The sequence below is a fragment of the Natator depressus genome, chromosome 4, assembly GCF_965152275.1.
Source record: "Natator depressus isolate rNatDep1 chromosome 4, rNatDep2.hap1, whole genome shotgun sequence".
Classification (NCBI taxonomy): Eukaryota; Metazoa; Chordata; order Testudines; family Cheloniidae; genus Natator; species Natator depressus.
Window position 1 is genome coordinate 24,419,354 of NC_134237.1, and position 19,846 is coordinate 24,439,199.

Consider the following 19,846-nt stretch of genomic DNA (forward strand, 5'->3'; position numbering starts at 1 on the left):
TAAGTATCTAGATATATTTAGTGCCAGCTTCTTATCTTAAATATGAGACTGTTCTTGCAATCTCTCCCATAGTCTAGTAGTTCATTTTTGCCTTACATTTTTTTGTATGCTGTTTGTGAAAGGTGCTGGGTAGAGAGGCTTGGAGAATGAAGTGCTCTGTTTACACATAGTATGAATATAGCATTGTCAATGGTAAGGCCAAATTTTTTACACAGCCCTACAAAAGTGTCTCAATGGTATGTAAGAATCTGGCTTTAATTTGCAGCATGTGTTTAGGGAGGTACAGTGTATAGACTAATTGTCCACTTGATTAAAAGCACTGATTGTAGTAACTTTTATTTTTCCGTTGCTTTTCTTTTCAGATCCTGGATACGGGAACTCGTCACCACACTGTGACAAAAGCAGACGTTCCTGATCATATCCTTTATGCTACTGGAACCTGTGTTCTTATAATTGGATCTATTGGAGTTACAGGAAACCTTTTGGTTTTTTATGCATTTTACAGGTACAGAAATTCAGTTCCAGACATGGTTGATTTAGCAAGCCCCATGACTTGAGTTTGTACAATAGAGTGTGTGTGTGTGTGAGAGAGAATATTCTGAATCAGTTTCCTCTCTGCACATATTTGTTGATGATGTAAGATGCAGAAATGACCATGTGCATATTATCACTAGAAGCATCACTGTAAATTCCTTTTCCTTTGAGTAATTAAAAACTATGAGAAAATAAACACGTGGGATTTGTTTTATGATGGACTAAAATTACAGATTTGAAGAAATGCTTAATTGCACCATTATATTCTCTCTTGCTCTGTCCCTGACTCCCTTCACCCTCTGCCGCCCAAGAATATGTAAAAGATACTATGAAGACTGCCTCATACAGTCACCTGAAGGTGCTGGGGCTGGGGGGATTTGGATCCAGGAAGCGCCATGGTACATGAAATGAAGATATGCCATCAATGCTCTCCACGCCTGCAGACAGACAGTAGGATTCCTGTCTGTATTTATACTTTGATGGCTCATGACAATGTAAAGCAGGGAGAGTTCTCCTGTCGACATAATAAAACCAGCTCAACAAGCAGCGGTAACTGTGTCGGCCGGAGAGCAGCTCCCACCGACATAGCGATGTGCACATCAGCGTTTAGGCTGGTAAAACATATGCTACTTGGGGGTGTTTTTTCACACCCGTCTGGAAAGGCTGGTTTAGTGGAGAACAATGGCACAGGGAAGTGGGCCCATCCCACACCAAGGGCCTGACACCTATGAGAAATTTTTCCTGCCATCAGGAGAGACATGCAGAGCATGCTGTGGAGCCAGCACTCACAGCCTTTATACCTTCCCATCCAAGATCTGAGGGCTTCATCATCTTTTTTGTTCACAGCAGCAGAGGGGTGAATCTGGGTCAGCTGTCTGCAGGGCCGGATTTCCAATTAGGCACAGTAGCGGCACCTAAAAGTGAAAAGTTGTCTCCTGGCATGGGTTGGTGGCTGCACAACATGTGGGACTGGAGCAGGGTGAGCGTCCAAGTCAGCCCGCATGAGGGCACTCTGAGCCATGGCCAGGAGGGGTGGCTGCTGCAGGTGCTGGGAGCATCCCAGCCACTTCCCAATCTCGGCTGCCTCTGCCCTGTGCCTGGGAAGGACAGGGTTTGGAGTGGCTGGTGCCCCATTCACTTGCACAGGCAGAGCAGGAGCGTGGCTGCCATGCTGGGCTGCACGAGGGACAGAAGACACCCAGGGCCTGTTCACAGTGGGGAGAGGTACAGTTCCCTCATTGCACCTTGCCTGGCTCAGGCTGGGAATGCCATGCATAGCGGAGGGTCTCGTGTGTTCCAGGGAAGGCTGTGCCCTGGCTGCCCCGACTGCCCTGGGACTGCTCCACCAGCAGAGAGGGGGGCTAGGAGCGGGCAGCGCTGCTTTGAGGGGCTGCTGCAGGGAGGAAAGGGACCAGTATATTGTGGTCGGCACAAATTTGATACAATACACAATAAGTTTCACATTCATATTGGTGCAGGGTCAGCTGTAGGCGGGCGGGGGCCAGGGGGGCTGAAGATGCTGTTCCGAGGGGCACATAAAGTGTAAATCCAGCCCTGGCTGTCTGAATTTTGATACTGATTCCCACAGACTGATGTTGATATACTTTTCCCACAGCAAAATATTATTGCAACACTTACTATTTTGCCCTTCATACAAAAATTTAAAAATGGCTCAACTTTGAGACTTGACCTGTTAATAGTCCTCCATCAGCCAGTGAGTTTTAAAAAAATATTGGTTCGATAATATTACTATATGCTCTTGGAAAATCACTTCTGAGCATGCTCATTAGATATGTTACAAGTAAAATAGATAACGCAAATTTTTCTTTTAAAAATAGCTTTTTTAACTTGGCAATGTTTAACATCAGGGACAGAAGAAAGTTCTGGTTTTGTGAAAACTGCAGTTGTAGCAATTTCACACATTTTGCTGCATTCTGCAGTTTCCTGCAAAATCTAAGCTTTCATTTAAAATGTGGGGTTTTTTTTCTTTGCAGTTGGACAGTTAGTATATGGCTTCTTTGAAGCACTTTCTGATAGCTGAAGGGTGGATCCATTTGGCGCAGCTAAAATTTTCAACAAAGATTGAGTGGAGAGAGCGAGAGATGAGACAGCAGTATTTACAGTAGGCAGAAAATGTAGGTTACACCTTGGTCAGGCTTTTCTATGCAAGTCACTGCTTTGGGGAAGCTGAGTGCCACTTTTGGCATATGCCTTGAATTTAAATGAATATGCAAATGAGAAACTGCACAGAAAATCATTGAGATGAAAGCTCCACAGTGCCACTTTTACAGTCACTTTCCAGTTTAATGATTTTAGAAGCCAAGAGAGTAGAATCAGCATTGCATACAAACTTCTTTACAATGGAGGGGTCAGATAAAATTATGGTTGCCACAATGAGCTACTGTAGTTATAAACTGCTTCAGCTTCTTTGATGAAGCACATCATAAAGATCACAGAATCATAGAATATCAGGGTTGGAAGGGACCTCAGGAGGTCATCTAGTCCAATCCCCTGCTCAAAGCAGGACCAATCCCCAACTAAATCATCCCAGCCAGGGCTTTGTCAAGCCTGACCTTAAAAACGTCTAAGGAGATTCTATTGCAATATTAACCCATCTGTGATCATTATGGTAGGTACACAGAGCAGTGATGAGTGTGTATTTTGCCCCATGTACCTGTTACATTAGGTGGCACTGAAGCAGTTAAAATTGTCTCAGCATTTCCATTCTGCATGTATATCTTCAAGGATTTATAGCTGGGATGTAACAATTCTCCCAGGCAGAAATGTGGCATACAAGTTAATGCAAATGTTATAAATACTACTGTGCTCATTGGACGAAAAGAAAATATGTAACGGTACCTTGTGGTACTTTGTCTCTTTACACACCAGTTACTGTTTTAGTTATAAGTATGTAGTCTAGAGGTTTGCTTCTTATAAACAGCTCTATAATTTAAGACTCTAAATGAATAAAATGTCATTTGGTCTTGTGTATCTCCTTTGATGCTCAGGTTATCAAAAAGCACTTTGCAAAAAATGAGTTAGGTCCTGCTAATACAGTGACTGATTAAACCAGCACAGCAGCTATTAAAAATTCAGTGATCGCCCATGTGCAGCCTTTGACGCTGTACTCTCTGTTAGGGTCTGACCCTGTGAAATGGTGAGCACTCTCAACCGACTGCTGTCAATGGCAACTGAGCGTGCTCAGCACATGTCAGGATCCGGCTCTATTGAGCAAAAACATGTTTCTCAGGAAATTTAGAGTTCTCTCCTATTCTGTTAAAATGGAGTGTGGTAAGTATGGGTATATTCAATATATTTCTACATTTATTGATAAAATGTTGGAAAATAGATCCTTTCCTCTTCCCCTCGTCATTGTTCCAAAATCCTGACATCCATAGCTGTGGTAATGGATTGATGAATGAAGCATAAAATTGTAACCTAGAAAGTGTCAGATTCTTTGACTAAGTAAACAGTAAAAACAAAGTTAACTCTCTGGCTTGTATTTATTTATTTATTTATTTTATTGCATTATTTTTAAGCAACAAGAAACTGAGGACAGCGCCAAACTACTTTATAATGAATTTGGCTGTGAGTGACTTCCTGATGTCTGCTTCTCAGGCCCCCATTTGCTTTATCAACAGTTTGCACAAAGAGTGGATACTTGGCAAAATAGGTACTTTTCAATACTACTTCATATCTCCCTCTGCATGGGAACGTATCTTAGCCATCAGCTTGTGGCATGGAGGCAGCCACACAAGACTCTTGAGGCACAAGCCAGAGTCTTGACATCATCAACCAACAGGACTGGCACAAAGTCACTGAATCCCTACCCTCTTGTGTTTTTATAGGTTTGGTTCCTTCCCCTTCCAGTTCTTTGAATGAAAGGAATCAAACCTCTGGCTTCAAGAGTAACACCATAGTGATCACATGACCACTTAGCATGTAAAGCCAGTTACCATGCTTGATGATGGGTAGAATAATTCATAATTTGTTAAGCCATATATAGAGTTTTTTTCTTTTTCTTGATTGACAGTGAATTATGTATTTATTTGTTTCAAAATGTATACCTGGAACCCAGTGCGAGGCCCCTGGGAGAATTCAATCAGTAAAGAGAATCGCAAAATAAGAGAGCCAAATGATGGCCTCAACTGCTTCTCTCATTCCCGAAACAAGGAAGCATGTGAGGTCTAAACTTTAGCTCCTTCGAAAATATTGCAAGCTCCAATTAAAGGCCTGATTCACAATTGTGTTAGTTCTGCGTTTAGGCTGGCATAATTCCATTGATAGCAATAGAAATAAATCAGCATAAAACTGGAGTAGCACAGTGGTGAATCAGATCCTGAAACAACCTATTTAGTACCAGCAGAAGAGATTTATTCACTGGGCTTGCAATATTGTTTGTCTCTCCCACTTTGCTATTTAGCTATCGGTACAAATCCTGCCTGCCATGCTTACACAAGTCATCCCAGGATCGTAAATGGGACAATTATCTGGATTTGGTCCATTACCTCCATGCTCCTGACATTGACATTACTTTTGGTGTCAATTGTGTCATTTTGAACTATGTGCTGTCTCTAGCATACGATCATGTTTCTCTAGTGTACCATCATGTGTGATGACACAGTGTCACAGAAAATCCTAAGAAACAACTATTTGACACTGATTTCCAGGTCAAATTCTTCAAATTGCAACTCTGTCTGTCTTTGTCTATTAGCAGAATATACAAAGGAAAAATCATTCTGCCTCAGAGTGAAAATTGTAACTTTAAAGAACATTTTGTACCATATTTCATAGGACCAGTGGCTGTTTTCTCTATCTAGGCTTTTAAATAGGCGTGAAGTCAAAAGCACCTCTGCATTTTTAATTCATATAAAACAAAGTTAGAGATACAATGTGGGTGAAGTTTTATAAGACCACTGCTATTGGTGAGAGAGACAAGCTTTCAAGTTACACAGAGCTCTTCTTCAGGTCTGGGAAAGGTACAAGTGTGTCATAGCTAAATACAAGATGGAACGAATCGTTAGCATGAGTAGTTAACACATATTTCAAGGGACCATTAAAGGTGAAGTGCCCATTAACCCCTCTCCAGTCATACGGGGAAGGGGTTGGGGAAAGAGTCTGGGGTGGGAGGCGTGGGATCATAGGCGCGGGAACTAGAGGTGCGGAGGGTTCTGCAGCACCCCCAGGTTTTATGCGGGCTCCTGCCTGGGGCTCCCAATTGCTGACCCCCCACCCTCCCGGGTCCCGGTGCCAGCCTGGGGCTCTACTCCTGGCCCTGCTCCTGCTCCCACTCCCACCCCCAGCTGTGACCCCATCTTCAGCCCCCTTACCCCTGTCTGGGTCCCCCTCTCCCAGAGACACGACCCTGCTCCCGGCCCCAGCTGGGGGGGGGGGAAGGACAGGAGTAAGGGTGCTGGCTTTCAGCACCCCCACTATTAACAGAGTTCCAGCACCACTGCACGGGATTAAATGGGTTACAGATTGTTTAAATGAGCCATAATTCCAGTGTCTGTGTTCAGTCCGTAACTGTTAGTGTCTAGCAGAGTTATGAATTTAAGCTCCCAGGCTCTCCTTCTGAAGGTGTGCATGTTTCCTTTGAGGATGAGGGCTGTGAAGTCAGATACAGAGCAGTCATTCTATGAAAAGTGAAAGGTTATACGGTGTTTTTTGTCTTTTATCATTTTCCTATGTGAATTTATTGAAGAGCATAGTGATTTTCATTTCACCGTCATAGTTGTTACTGGGGCATTTAGTGCATTGGATGAGGCACATCACATGTTGTGATAGGCATGTGTTGGACCCATGGATCTTGAAAGATGTGTTGTGGGGGGTGTTGATCATCATAGCAGTGAAACTAAGTCTATGAGAGTGAACCGTGGCCACTGAGATCTGTGGGGGGAGAGGGGGGCATGCCTGCAGATGGTCAACATCAGCAAAATGTCTCTTGGCCTGCAATCAGCTTACCCTGATGGGCCGCATGCGGCCCGTGGGCTTCAGGTTGCCCACCACTGGTCTGTAGCTTTTGTATCTTGTTCTGGCAGGGCCTGGTGCCATTAAAAGTTGGTATATCATGGTCTATGGGGAGCTTGCTTCTGATGGTGAGCTTGGAGAGGTTGGGGGGTTGTTTGAAGGCCTAAAGAGGGGATTCATCCTGATTTCTTTTATGATGTGGTCTTCTCTGAGTGTGGGTTGTAATTGTTGTTGATACCCCGCATGGGTTCCAGTGTAGGGTGGCAGTCGGAGGGGTTTTATTTCTGTATTGAAGCAGGTTCTCTCAGGGTATTTGGGTGGCCCTTTCCCCCTAGATTGGAGAGGTATTAACTGGCCGCTTCACCTTGAATGGTCCCTTGAAATAGGTGTTAACTACTTATGCTAAACCATCTGTTTCACCCGGTATTTAGTATTTAGCTGTGACACTCTGGGTATGTCTACAGTGCAATTAAAAACCTGCAGCTGGCCTGTGCCAGCTGACTGGGCTCACGGGTCTCAGGCTGAATTGCAGTGTAGAAGCTCAGTCTCTACGACCATGCAAGGTGGGAGGGTTCCAAAGGGTAGCCCAAGCCCAAAAATCTCTACCACAGCCCCTCTTCTCAAGTCCTGGGAGCCTGAATCAACTCGTTCGGGCCAGCTATGGGTTTTTAATTGCAGTGTAGATTTACCCTCTGAGTAAGGTTTCCCAGATCTGAAGAAGAGCTCCATGTAGCTCAAAAGCTTCTCTCTCTCACCAACAGAAGTTGGTCCAATAAAAGATTTAACCTCACCCATCCTGTCTCTCTAATATCCTGGGATCAACAGAGGTACAACAACACTGCGTAAAACAATGTTCATTTTTTGATATATCCTTTTGTCTCTAGGAGACAAATGTCTATTTCAGCATAGTTAAGGTCATTATATTGGGCAGCATTCCAGGAAAATGTAACTTTAATTGTATTGGATTTTTCTTGAGGCAGTTTTCCATTGACAAATGATTCTCAGTCATAGCCTACAGTAGAAGGTGGGACATTTTTCCTGCTTCCTTTTACATTAATTTTATATTTGCCCTATTAAACAAAAAATAAATTGGTGATGTAGGAAGGCTGTATAAATTCCTATGATGAGGAAAGTGTCTTGAGTCAAGAACAGTGTGATCACAAATGGGAAGTTTATTGCATCAGGCTATAAGAGAGAGTTCTACATTTGTTTAGAAAACTAAAAATCTTTCGCTCCACTTTTCTGTTTAGGTTGTGACCTGTATGCTTTTTGCGGGGCGCTCTTTGGAATAACCTCAATGATGACTTTATTAGCTATTTCCATTGATCGATACCTTGTGATCACTAAGCCTCTGCAATCCATGCGGTGGAATTCCAAGAAACACACATCGCAGATCATTGTTATTGTCTGGCTCTACTCGCTGGGATGGAGCGTGGCTCCACTTCTTGGGTGGAGTACGTTGTTTACTCTTTTGTGTGTGTGTTTGTACATTATGGCGCTTTTGCTTTGTTGGAGATGTGTAAAACAGCCATAGGCATTACTCTTGAGTGTATATATATAGCTAATGCCTGGGGGGTTGCTATAGTATAGTATATCTGTGTCTATTGCAGTGCAAGTGTTCTTTTTTTCCAGGTATACTCAAGCAGAACAAATACCCCAATGGCATACTAGGCCTATCTCAGTACTTCTCAAGTCAGAAAGGGTAGGTACCTTCTCTCTTCAGCAGTAGTTGTCAGCACACTCTTACTTTCTCAGATAGTCATTTTTTACATCAAGAGATTAAGGGACATATTATCAAAAGCCTGCCTTCCCTTCTGAGCTTGAAAATAAAGGCAGGAGAGGCTAATGTCATGTAGATGTCTGAGGTGAAGATGCAGCCTGGTAGTTGGTTATCTACATTAAATCAATAGCAACCTTGGTTATTTGCACATGCAAAATTGGGTGTGCAAAAAGGGCGGACACGTTGAGGCAAGGCTGAGACTTAACCCCTAATATTTTTATTCCTTCTGTACTGGCCTTATATAAATAAATTGAAGTGACTCTCTCAGGAGGAGTAAAATATTAGCGTTCCCACTTTTAAAACAAGTAGCTTTGAAAGATAATACTGAAAAATAGTACGTCTTCCTATTCAATGAGAAAAGTTTGTCATCTCCATTTCAGCCTGAATAGAGATTACGTAAAAAATCATTATACAATATTTAAAGTCTTTTAAAGTCCTACTTCAAAGTCCACTGAAGATAGGACGACTCTGTCTATTGACTTTAACGGTGTTTGGATCAGGACCTTAAATTCCCCTACCTTCTTGTCTTTGCTAATGTATCTCAGTCTGGCTCCTAAACTTTTCCTTGGAAGTGTTTGACAATTCTAATCTTGTTTAGCACTATCCTGTCTTTTGACAGTGGCCAATACCAGTTGCTTCAGAAGGAATGACCAAACAGGCAAATATGGACCCTTGTTGTCCACTCCCCAGCTTCTGTCAGTCAGAGGCTAGGGACACCCAGAGCATCTTGGCTAATAGCCATTGATCAACCTTTCCTCCATGAACTTATCAAATTCTTTTTTGATCCCCATTATAGTTTTGCCCTTCACAACATCCCCTGGCAACAAATTCCACAGGTTGACTGTGCATTGTGTGAAGAAGTTATTTCCTTCTGTTAGTTTTAAACCTGCTGCCTATTAATTTCAGCGGGTGATCCCTGATTCTTGTGTTATGTGAAGGCGTAAATAACACTTCCTTATTCACTTTCGCCATGCCATTCTTGATTTTATAGACCTCTACCATATCCTCCCTTTAGTCCCCTCTTTTCCAAGCTGAAAATTTAGATTTACATCTAAAATCCATCACTGTTTACTTGCTTCCACTTATTTAATTTGGAATTAAACTTTGATCATAAATAATTTTAGCTTCCTGTGCTTTTAGTTTCCTTTCTCTTTCCTTTTTTAAAGGCCTGCTTTCTTCCTGATCCAGTTTTTCCTTCATTCTCTTTTCCAAATGATCTCTCCCTCCTTTCTCTTCCCGCTGTCCCTCCCTTTTCTTTCTCCACTGCCTGCCACAACCTTCTCTTACTCTCTGCTACTAAACTTCTCCAGACACATGCGCACACACACACTTACACTGCATACCTGCCTGTCCCCACACCCACAGATCCATCACTTGCCAAATCCACATTTTATTTTTTCTTAATTTTTCACTGAAAATGCTTTCCATTTTTGGAACAGACCTAATATTATCCTAAACTATTAATTCCCTATAAATCCAGAGGCATTTTAGCCTTCTCATCCCCTTCATCAGAATCTCATGAAGTGCTGATTTAAACTCACGTTATTCCTTTTACTGCAAGTTCACTTGCAGTATAACAACTGACAATAGCCTTCTTGCTTTAATATTAAGATAACAATTCCATGCCTTGCTTTGCTGTTCTAGTTTTCTGCATTGATTTGTTTATTAACTAGCTTTATTTTAAAAGATAACAAATGAGGCTATTTTTAGATATCCCAGTAACCGCATTTTTGTATCATCGTTGCTGTCTTACAACTCTTCTGTTACCAGGATCTAAAACTGAATTATCGTGAACATAGAATATGGCATTTTTCCTGCAGTTGGGCTTTGCATTGAGCTACACTGCAAAAGACATCTGCCTGTAATCAGTAGCTTTACAGTTGAGTATACTGTGTAGGATTTAACTCTGAATAAGGCTTTAGCATAGATATCTGGGGCAATTAATTCTTGTAATAGTAAGTAATGATCTGCTTAATTGAAAGCCTTGGATATGTCAATAAAATAACACATAAAATTATTGCCTTTAATCAGGCTTGCAAATTTTACTCACTCATTAGCCTGCGGTAAAATTTTGCAAGGTCTTTCATCGTAAGAGCCAACACAACAACAATAAAAATTGGGTGTGAGTCCCATTTACACTGAGAGGTTTTTCATTGAAATTTACACTGATGCCCAATTGTCAGGAAGTAAATCCTTACTAATGTGATCTGTTAAGATGTGGAATAGTCTCTCAGTGAAAGCTCCATCACCTGAGTCCTGTAAAATTAAACTGGGCAAAGCAAGTAGAACAGTCCTGCACTGACAGGGTAATTGCAGTGTGACCTGATAGTTCTTTTCTATCTCTAATTCCTAATATATGAGTTAAAACAATATTATGCTATCAGTAGAAGAAAATAAACCAGATCAGCCTTGCAGTTGCCCCATCTGATGATTTCTCAAAACACAGTTGTCATTGTCCAGGGCTATCTGCACCTTGGAAGCTGCTTAGTTTTTCTGAGCACACCCCCTCTGTGTTACAAGCCCATGTCTTTGTTTCTCAGGGTGGAGTCACACAATTTTCTTCCTCTCAGACTGGGAGTACAACACCGTGTGTAGCAACAATGATTCCTTAGCAGGCATGAATGGTTTGAGCCCTACAAGTCTTCCCTTCAGGAGTTGTGACCAGTATTTGAACACAGTGATGGATTGGATGGGATGTTCACCCCCACGCAAGGCAGAGCAGGGTAAATTAGGTGAATTCACCTGATAGGCTGCACCTAAGGGAGAGCTATGGTTTGAGGGGCTGACTGATGATGGGACCCAGCTGAGAAGGAACATGCAGGGCTGGTATAAAGCCAGGAAGCTGGCAGCAGAAAAGAGCTGCAGAGGAGGTAGTCTGCAGTTTCCTTCTGGGAGAAGAGAGGTGTGTTTGGGAGTTACAGAGCTATGTAGTCTGCAGTTACTCTGTAGGAGGAGGGAGTGTGGGCTGGTTGACTCAGAGAGAGGGGAGTTAGAAGATGTAGGAAGGTGTGTAGGGGAAGAGCAACAGGGTCTGGGAGAAAGCAGAACACAGTTGGCTAAACATAGTCCCTGGTCTGGAACCTGGGTTAGTAGGTGGGCTCGGGTTCCCCTACCAGCCCCTGGGGGAAGTGGCACAGACTGGGCAGGGGAGCAGAAGACGCTCTGGGATAGTCATGTGATCAGATTTTAAAACCCCAGAAGGGAGGCACTGTAGTGAAATGGCTGGGAGCGCCAAACCATGAAGAGTGTTCACCCTGAGTTGCACGGGGCAGCAGGGTGCATGAACGAGTGACAGAAGGAGCTGTTGGACCTGGAAGGAGCTAATCCCCAGAGTAGCCAGGAGGAGACACCCTACCAGTGAGGGGACGCCATGACAACATAAAACAGCCTTTCCAAAGCAAAGCATAGTTTAATCTCAACAGTAAGAACAAAGAATAACAAGAGTGAAGCGTTTTTAAATTTAAAAACCTGTCAAAGTGCGTAACTGCCTTGCCTAAAGCGTATACACGTGGTGGTGGTGTAGCTGTGCTTGTCACCGGAAATGAAAGAAACAAGGTGGGTGAGGTGATATCTTTTATTGGACCAACTTTTGTCCGTGAGAGAGACAAGCTTTCATATTCACACGGAGTTCTTCAGGTCTGGGAAACTTAATCAGAAAGTCACAGCTAAATATAAGATGGAGCAGATGGTTCAGCATAAGTAGTTAATACATATTTCATGGGACCATTCAAGATAAAGTGACCCGTTAACACCTCTCTGGTAATAGGGAGAAAAGAAAAGGGGGAAGCATCTGGGGGTGATTACTGATGATGGGTTATAGATTGTTGTAATAAGCTATAAATCCAATGTGTCTATTCAATCCGTGATTTTTAGTGTCTCGCAAAATTATGAATTTAAGCTCCCAGGCTCGTTTTTTTGAAAGAGTTGTGCAGGTTTCCTTTGAGGACGAGGACTGATAAGTCAGATACAGAGTGATCACTTTGTGAGACGTGTTCACCCACAGGTGATGTGGTGTTTTGTCTTTTATCATTTTCCTTTGAGAGTTCATCCAAGAGCATAGTGATTGTCTGGTTTCACTCACATAGTTGCTATTGGGGCATAGTGCTTAGGTAGGCCTAACTTATCTAGACTCTCCCACATCTGGTATTTGGGTTCAGTCTGCTTCCCTGCAGTCTGTGTGTGTCTCCCTCCTCTAGGGACTGCTTTCCTTTATCCACCCCCAAAATCCTTTGGCTTGGTCTACACTACAGAGTTAGATTGACATGAGCTGCCTTACATCAACCCATCTCTATATTTTTCTACACTAAAATGTAGCTCTCACTGATGTAACTTACCCACTACACTGATTTAATAACTCCACCTCACCGAGAGGTGTAGCGCTTAAGTCAACGTAGTTAGGTTGCTGCAGTGTCGATGTAGATGCTGCATTGCTTATGTAGACTGTGATTGCCTTTCAGAAACCATCCCCAATGCCCCACCCTGGTAGTTAAATCGGTGCAAACGTTCCTGGTGAGGATGTGCACTGAGGACACAAGGACGTAGTGTGGATGTGTAAAACTGATTCAATTACTGCAGTGGCTGTATGTCGACGTAACTTAGGTCAACTTATTTGTAGTGTAGACTTGCCCCTTGTCCCCCTGTGTCTCTTCACCCTGTTTAAACTGGTTTATGTGGCCCACTAGGTGGGAGTCAAGGATAGACTTCAAAGCAATTGCTTCTCTGCGTGGCCTTTTAAGGCGTATCGGTAAACAGGTGTCTGTCAGAAGTGTTTGACCACTTTCCTGCTTACATGCAGGTGAACTGATGCATGAATTACATCCTTGAAATCATATAGCAAACAATAAAATAAAAATAAAACACACACTTAATATTCATAAAATATTACAGGCATCTCACACATCCTTCACAGCAGTGACTGTGACTATGCCTTTGTTAGACGTGCATTATATCAATATATCATTGCTCCCTGCACAGGGAGGAATACACTGATATACTAGTGATCTTTCTCTAAAAACTTTAAAAGAGTGCAGCTGACATCATCCACTGTTGTTCAGCTTTTCTGAGTGAAGAAATAGAAGTGGGTAGTGAGTGATATTTTTCTTTTTTGTTGTTGGTAGGGAAAGCCGGGCAGTGAGAACAAAAAAACAAAATCCCATAATTGATATGTTAAGTTTCCCTTGACTTGTCTCTGGAAAGCAAAAACAGTACAGTTTAACCCTGATGGCGAGAATACTCTAAATTCTGTTAGCATAATAAAATAGCTAGCATGCAAATGCTAATTGAATTACTTTCATCTCGTGAAGAGGATTTTCTGATGCTAAAAGGGTCAGACAATGAAGAAATCTCATTTAACATGCAGTGAAGAAAAATTATACTGAGCATCTTCAAGCTATTTTCCTTTGCCTTCACTGATTTTTTTTTCTTCTAATTAGCATCTCTGCTTATATCCATTCCAAAGCTTGCACTCGCTCTCTAATAACCACAGCTCTGCTTTTGATATTCAGCACTGTGTGTCTTATATTTACAGCTCATAATCAAGAAAAGGAGTTAGGTGGAGTAATGGGTTTTACTGCATAGCCTGTTAGGATTGTTTCTTATTTGTTAAGCAATGACGGTGTGCTTCACACTCTGGGTCACAGCCTAAGCAGGGACCGCTGTGTCTTATAAAGTGTTTAAAATCTAAGGCCCAATCCGTCAGGCTGATCCATGAGCCTGCACGGAACCCTGTTCAGGGTATGTATTCACAGCTGGTGAGGGTGTGAATGCAGCTCAGGTGCACACACTAGCTTCAATCAAGCTAGCAGAGGTGAAAAGAGCAGTGTTGCCATGGTGGCAAGGAGCTAACAAATAGAGTTTCCTGTGGTTGCTAACCTGTGCCGAACCTTATACGGCCACATCTACATTACTATTGTTACCTGCGCCAGCTAGATTAAAGATAACACACAAGTATGCCTACCCGTACTACACGCACACATACATTTGCACTATAGACATACCCTCAGTGAGGCTCAGCTTGAGCATAAGGTTCTGACTCCACTAGTCCGCTTGCAAGACCAGGGCCTAAGCCCCTGACTGTGCCAAGGAATCTGTATGAGCACATGCCTGCACTGGTACAGAGTCCCATAAACCTTAGCAGAACTCCATGTGGGTGTAAGAGTCTGCCTATGCAGAGCTCAGGCCTTCCACTGAACTAAGGTGAAAGTTCTGAGTGACTGGAAGGGAAGGGTTAGGAAATGCTTATGCAGTCTTAACTACAGCAGTCACTGCTCCTCCTGCTCTAATACACACGTATATAGACCCAGAATTAATACAATATCCTGGGTCAGATATTTACTCTTCCACTGGTGCAAAGTACAATTGCAGCCATTTCAAGCCAGCTGCAGAGGATTCCCCCAGCACAAGGAAATCCTCAGCTGGCAAAAAGCTGCTGTAGCCAGCTTTGTGCCATTCTCTCCCCCTCCACTCTCAGCACAGGCATGTGGCAGATGCGGGGAGCAAGAGTGGAGCACACACATTGACCAATTTAGGTTGTCCAAAATCTTAATTAAGTGCCAGTAAAAGCCGCCTAGTGACCACACCATTATGCATTTTATATGCAGATGTTGCGGCTTTAGAAATGCTTCAGAGGGGCTTTGAACATTTTATTGGGACTAGTTTTGGCATCTGTCTTGTGTAAAATGAGTCCAGTTTTAACCACTACATACCTATCCCACACATAGCCCCTTCACCTGCCTTTCCCTGAGGGTGGTTGCTGAGATCCATCACAAATACCTCTTCAGAATCTCTGGTTCTCCTCCTGCCCCTCCACATCCAGCCCATATCTTTTTAGGACATATCAATTTATAAAGTAGGCATAGGGGAAGTAGCTTCTAGGATGAGACTTTGCCAGGATTCAGCCTGTATCAAATTTGCACAGGTAACATTATGAATCCTTTTAAATGAGAGACCTTCTCCAAGGTAATCTCAAAAGACCCTCAGTTACAGTGGATGCGCCTTTAATTCATGTCTGCTATTATTAAAGATTCTTAAACGTTTCATTTTCTGCTGAAAATGACCTTCTTACAAGTAATTGAGAGGTGGGGGGAGCAGTTGGATAGATTGTCTCTCCCCTAGCCAGTATTCAGAATGCCATCATGTACCACTTGGTGTACTTTAAAAGGTTGCTCATGGAAGACTGACAGTTAAGAACATAAGAATGGCCATACTGGGTCAGACCAAAGGTCCATCTAGCCCAGTATCCTATCTTCCGACAGCGGCCAATGACAGGTTCCCCAGAGGGAATGAACATGTAATCAAGTGATCCGTTCCCTATCGCTCATTCCCAGCTTCTGGCAAACAGGGACTAGGCACACCATCCCTTCCCATCCTGGCTAATAGCCATTGATGGATCTATCCTCCATGAATGTATCTAGTTCTTTTTTGAACCCTGTTATAGTCTTGGCCTTCACAACATCCTCTGGCGAAGAGTTCCACAGGTTGACTGTGAGTTGGGTGAAGAAATACTTCCTTGTGTTTGTTTAAAACCTGCTGCCTATTAATTTCATTTGGTGACCCCTAGTTCTTATGTTATGAGAAGGAGTAAATAACACTTCCTTATTTACTTTCTCCACACCAGTCATGATTTTACAGACCTCTATCATATCCCCCCATTAGTTGTCTCTTTTCCAAGCTGAAAAGTCCCCATCTTATTCACCTCTCCTCACATGGCAGCCATTCCATATCCCTCATCGGTTTTGTTGCCCTTTTCTGAACCTTTTCCAATTCCAGTATATCTTTTTTTGAGATGGGGCGATCACATCTCCACACAGTATTCAAGATGTGGGTGTACGATGGATTTATGTAGAGGCAGTGTGATATTTTCTGTATTATCTATCCCTTTCTTAATGATTCCCAACATTCTGTTCATTTTTTGACTGCCGCTGCACATTGAGTGGATGATTTCAGAGAACTATCCACAATGACTCCAAGATCTTTCTTGAGTGGCAACAGCTAATTTAGACCCCATCATTTTATATGTGTTGTTGGGGATTGTTTTCCAATGTGCATTACTTTGTATTTATCAACATTGAATTTCATCTGCCATTTTGTTGCCCAGTTACCCAGTTTTGTGAGATCCTTTTGTAACTCTTCTCAGTCTGCCTGGGACTTAACTATCTTGAGTAGTTTTGTATCATCTGCAAATTTTGCCACCTCACTGTTTACCCCTTTTTCCAGATCATTTATGAATATGTTGAATAGGACTGGTCTCCCAGGGGATCCCACTCTTTACTTCTCTCCATTCTGAAAACTGACCGTTTATTCCAACCCTTTGTTTCCTATCTTTTAACCAGTCACCAATCCATGAGAGGACCTTCCCTCTTATCCCATGACAGCTTAATTTGCTTAAGAGCCTTTGGTGAGGGATCTTGTCAAAGGTTTTCTGAAAATCTAAGGACAGTATATCCACTGGATCCCCAGTGTCCATATGCTTGTTGACCCCCTCAAAGATTTCTAGCAGTTTTCTTATTGTCTGTGCATGATGCAGTTTTTTTAATGAGTTCAGACTAGTGGGGAGACAAGATGCATGCCTGCTTTGTATCGGTGCTCTCCGTATTCTAGAACTGGCTTGTTCAATACAGCAGTTAAGTGATTATGCAGTACAGGATGGCCAGTGAGGGTCACATGTATAGTATTACCGTTTGCTTGTTAACTATCCAGTTCTTAGACCTTCACCAGTAATTGTACAAACTGTGTGTGTATATATATATGTACATATTTATTTACTTTTCATGTTTCTTAGGTTCCTATGTGCCAGAAGGGTTGATGATATCTTGTACATGGGACTATGTAACCTATTCCCCAGCAAACAGAAGTTACACCATGATGTTATGTTGCTGTGTGTTTTTCATTCCCCTGGTTATAATATTCCATTGCTATTTATTCATGTTTCTGGCCGTAAGAAGTACTGGCAGGTAAGCAGGGTAGCAAGAGTAGTTAAATCTCTTGTCTTCTTGCTGTAAAGCATACTTTAAAGCTCCTGGCTGAAAATCGAGCTGGGCGGTAGATATATTAATGATGCTGGTTACACTGAATCTGTATTCTCCTTTGATGTCCTACAGAATTACAATACAGAGAACTCCCTGCTTACATGCTCCAGATAGACAGTCAGGTTAGATAAATAGAAGCAGAAATGCTGTTTTCTCACATTCAGCTATTTTTCATTTTCTTCAGTGTTTGGGTTCATCATCTAAGCCCCTGGGAGATTATGACAATGTGTAAACCTGTTACAGAGCAAAATGGGCATCGCCTGAATTTGGCGCACTCCACAGACATTAAAGTCCTTATGCTTCAAGAGTTTCATTTATTGTAGGCATTCCAGAGATGGCAACTTTTACAGCTGAACTCAGGGAGATGAGACAGGCCAATGCGCACACATACCTATCTGTGCATGTATTTGACCAAATGTCATGCAAATGTACGGGCAGGTACAAATTGTTTTGCACATACTCTCGGCCTTTTCTTGTAAATATTTGAACTAAAAATTTGGCCTGATCAGAGATCAAAAAGGGAACTCTCTCTCTTGTTTTTCCTCTCAATATGTGCATGTTACTCATTCAGGGCCTAATACAAATCCAGTTGAAGTCAATCAGAATCTTTCCCCTGATCTGAATGGGATCAAGCCCTGTTGCTCTGTTTCAGCAAAGTAACTAATCACATGCCTAAATTTTAAACACATGTTTAACCCCTATTGACTACCGTGAGGCTTGAGCACATGGTTAAGAAGCTTTGCTGAACAGGGATGGACTCACATAGCTGCTTACAGGTAAGCACTTGATTATGTGCTTTTCTGAATGGGGGCTTGCAAATGCTCTCTGCAATTGCAAATTTGATAACAAGGAATAGTGACTTGGTCCTTAAAGCAATATCACTACATGTGAGCATTCAGGATGGCTGCCGCAAGAATTGAATATGTATTCTACTTGCTAACACAGTGTCTTCTGTAGGCTTCTTCCATAGTGCATCTATTTGCGTATTATCATTTTATGGAAGCAGCTCATCACGCTGCTGATTTGCATAGTGGCCTTCCTTTTTAAGTAAATCTTCACTAAAATGTGTTTGTTTTTATGCTAAATCCTGTCAGACCAGTTTATTGTAAATTGCAGGATATTAGCTGATTTTGCTGGCATAAAAAAGTGAGGATGGTATCTGAAGAATCCCTGCACAATAGCTGTGAGACTTTCTTCAGGCTTGTACTAATGATTCCTGCAGAATATCTGCAGCTAAACCACAATCTCCAAAAATTATCTCCAAGCAAAAAGAATGTCATCTCTCATTGGCTCAAATACCATTGTCCGATGGATAAACGTGCTGGAGTGTAAAATAGTCTCCTTAAACGTTACGTGCCAGGTTCACCAGCGCTCTTGCTTTGCAAAGTAGCCAGCCTACAATACCAATATACTTGGCTCAGTGAGTAGGAATCTGTTGAGTTCATGTGACATCATCCCCTCAAGAGACGGGGAGGAGTAAGTGGAAGTATGGAGGCGGCAAGGAGTGCTGCCCTTGGGAGGAGTGAATTCATGCATAATACATCTCGTAATACAGAGATGAGATCAGCCTTGATGACAGCTTTGCTTTCTGGCCTCCCACCCAACCCTGGCAGAATGACTCCTCAAGGAATTGAACTACCATTGAGCAACCCCCTTGTGCCTCTGGCACTGTCGCAGAGGGCAAGGAGTGGGATTTCCTACTCATTCACTACTGGAGATCTGTCTGGTTCCAAAAGGACCGTGCCACTCCCCAGCTGTGTGAGCCCCATCCCTCAGAACGGCAGAGCCCCATCTGGGCTGTTCTTGAGGATGAAGAGTAAGCATGTTGCAGAAGCAGTGTCTCTCTTCCTTCTTACTCCTCTTGGCTGTATTGAGGCCATTTTGCATGCTTACTCCCCTTTGCAGGGTGTAGCAGAGTAGGATCTTTATCCTTAAGATATTAAATAATTGAGTATATTTGGGCAGGGAAAGATAAAGTGTGTTCTATTTTATTTATTGCTAATAATGCATTGTGCGTCTTGCACCAAACATTTTCTGACACTGGGTGACTTCCTTTGTTGTTCTTCTCACAGGGATGTTCAGAAGCTAGGGTCCTATGGTCATAAATCCTACCTCTCGCATTCCATGAAGAATGAATGGAAGCTGGCAAAAATTGCCTTTGTGGTCATCATTGTGTTTGTCTTTTCTTGGTCTCCATATGCTTGTGTCACGATGATTGCATGGGCGGGGTAAGTAGAAATCTGGTGACCCTTAGTCAAGATAAGTTAGTAATGAGGAGCAAGGCCTGAAGCTGCCCTGGGATATTTCACAGAAATTTGACTCCTCCTTGGATTGTAAATGAGATGTACTCAGTGTTGTCACCCATAAGGAGTGTATCTTCCTTTTAAAAGGAGTTAAAATAGACACCAGATTAGAGGTGATGTATCATTCCTCAGGATAGGCCTTTGGATAAAAGAGAACAAGATTAACTAGTGTCTATTTCATTTCTTACATGAAACTTTGTGTGCTTTTCTTTTTTTTTTTTTTTTTTTTTAAG

At 42.4% G+C, this 19,846-nt stretch overlaps 1 protein-coding gene across 1 annotated transcript in view; it reads left to right on the plus strand.

The window, feature by feature from the left end:
* LOC141986274 (melanopsin-like) overlaps window positions 1–19,846 on the plus strand; it is a 64,334-nt gene that overhangs the window by 20,580 nt on the left and 23,908 nt on the right. Inside the window, exons 2-6 of the mRNA XM_074950609.1 lie at window positions 363–505; window positions 4,074–4,207; window positions 7,755–7,958; window positions 17,064–17,235; window positions 19,383–19,538. Coding sequence (XP_074806710.1) covers window positions 363–505; window positions 4,074–4,207; window positions 7,755–7,958; window positions 17,064–17,235; window positions 19,383–19,538 — 809 coding nt within the window. The remainder of the gene's footprint in view (window positions 1–362; window positions 506–4,073; window positions 4,208–7,754; window positions 7,959–17,063; window positions 17,236–19,382; window positions 19,539–19,846) is intronic.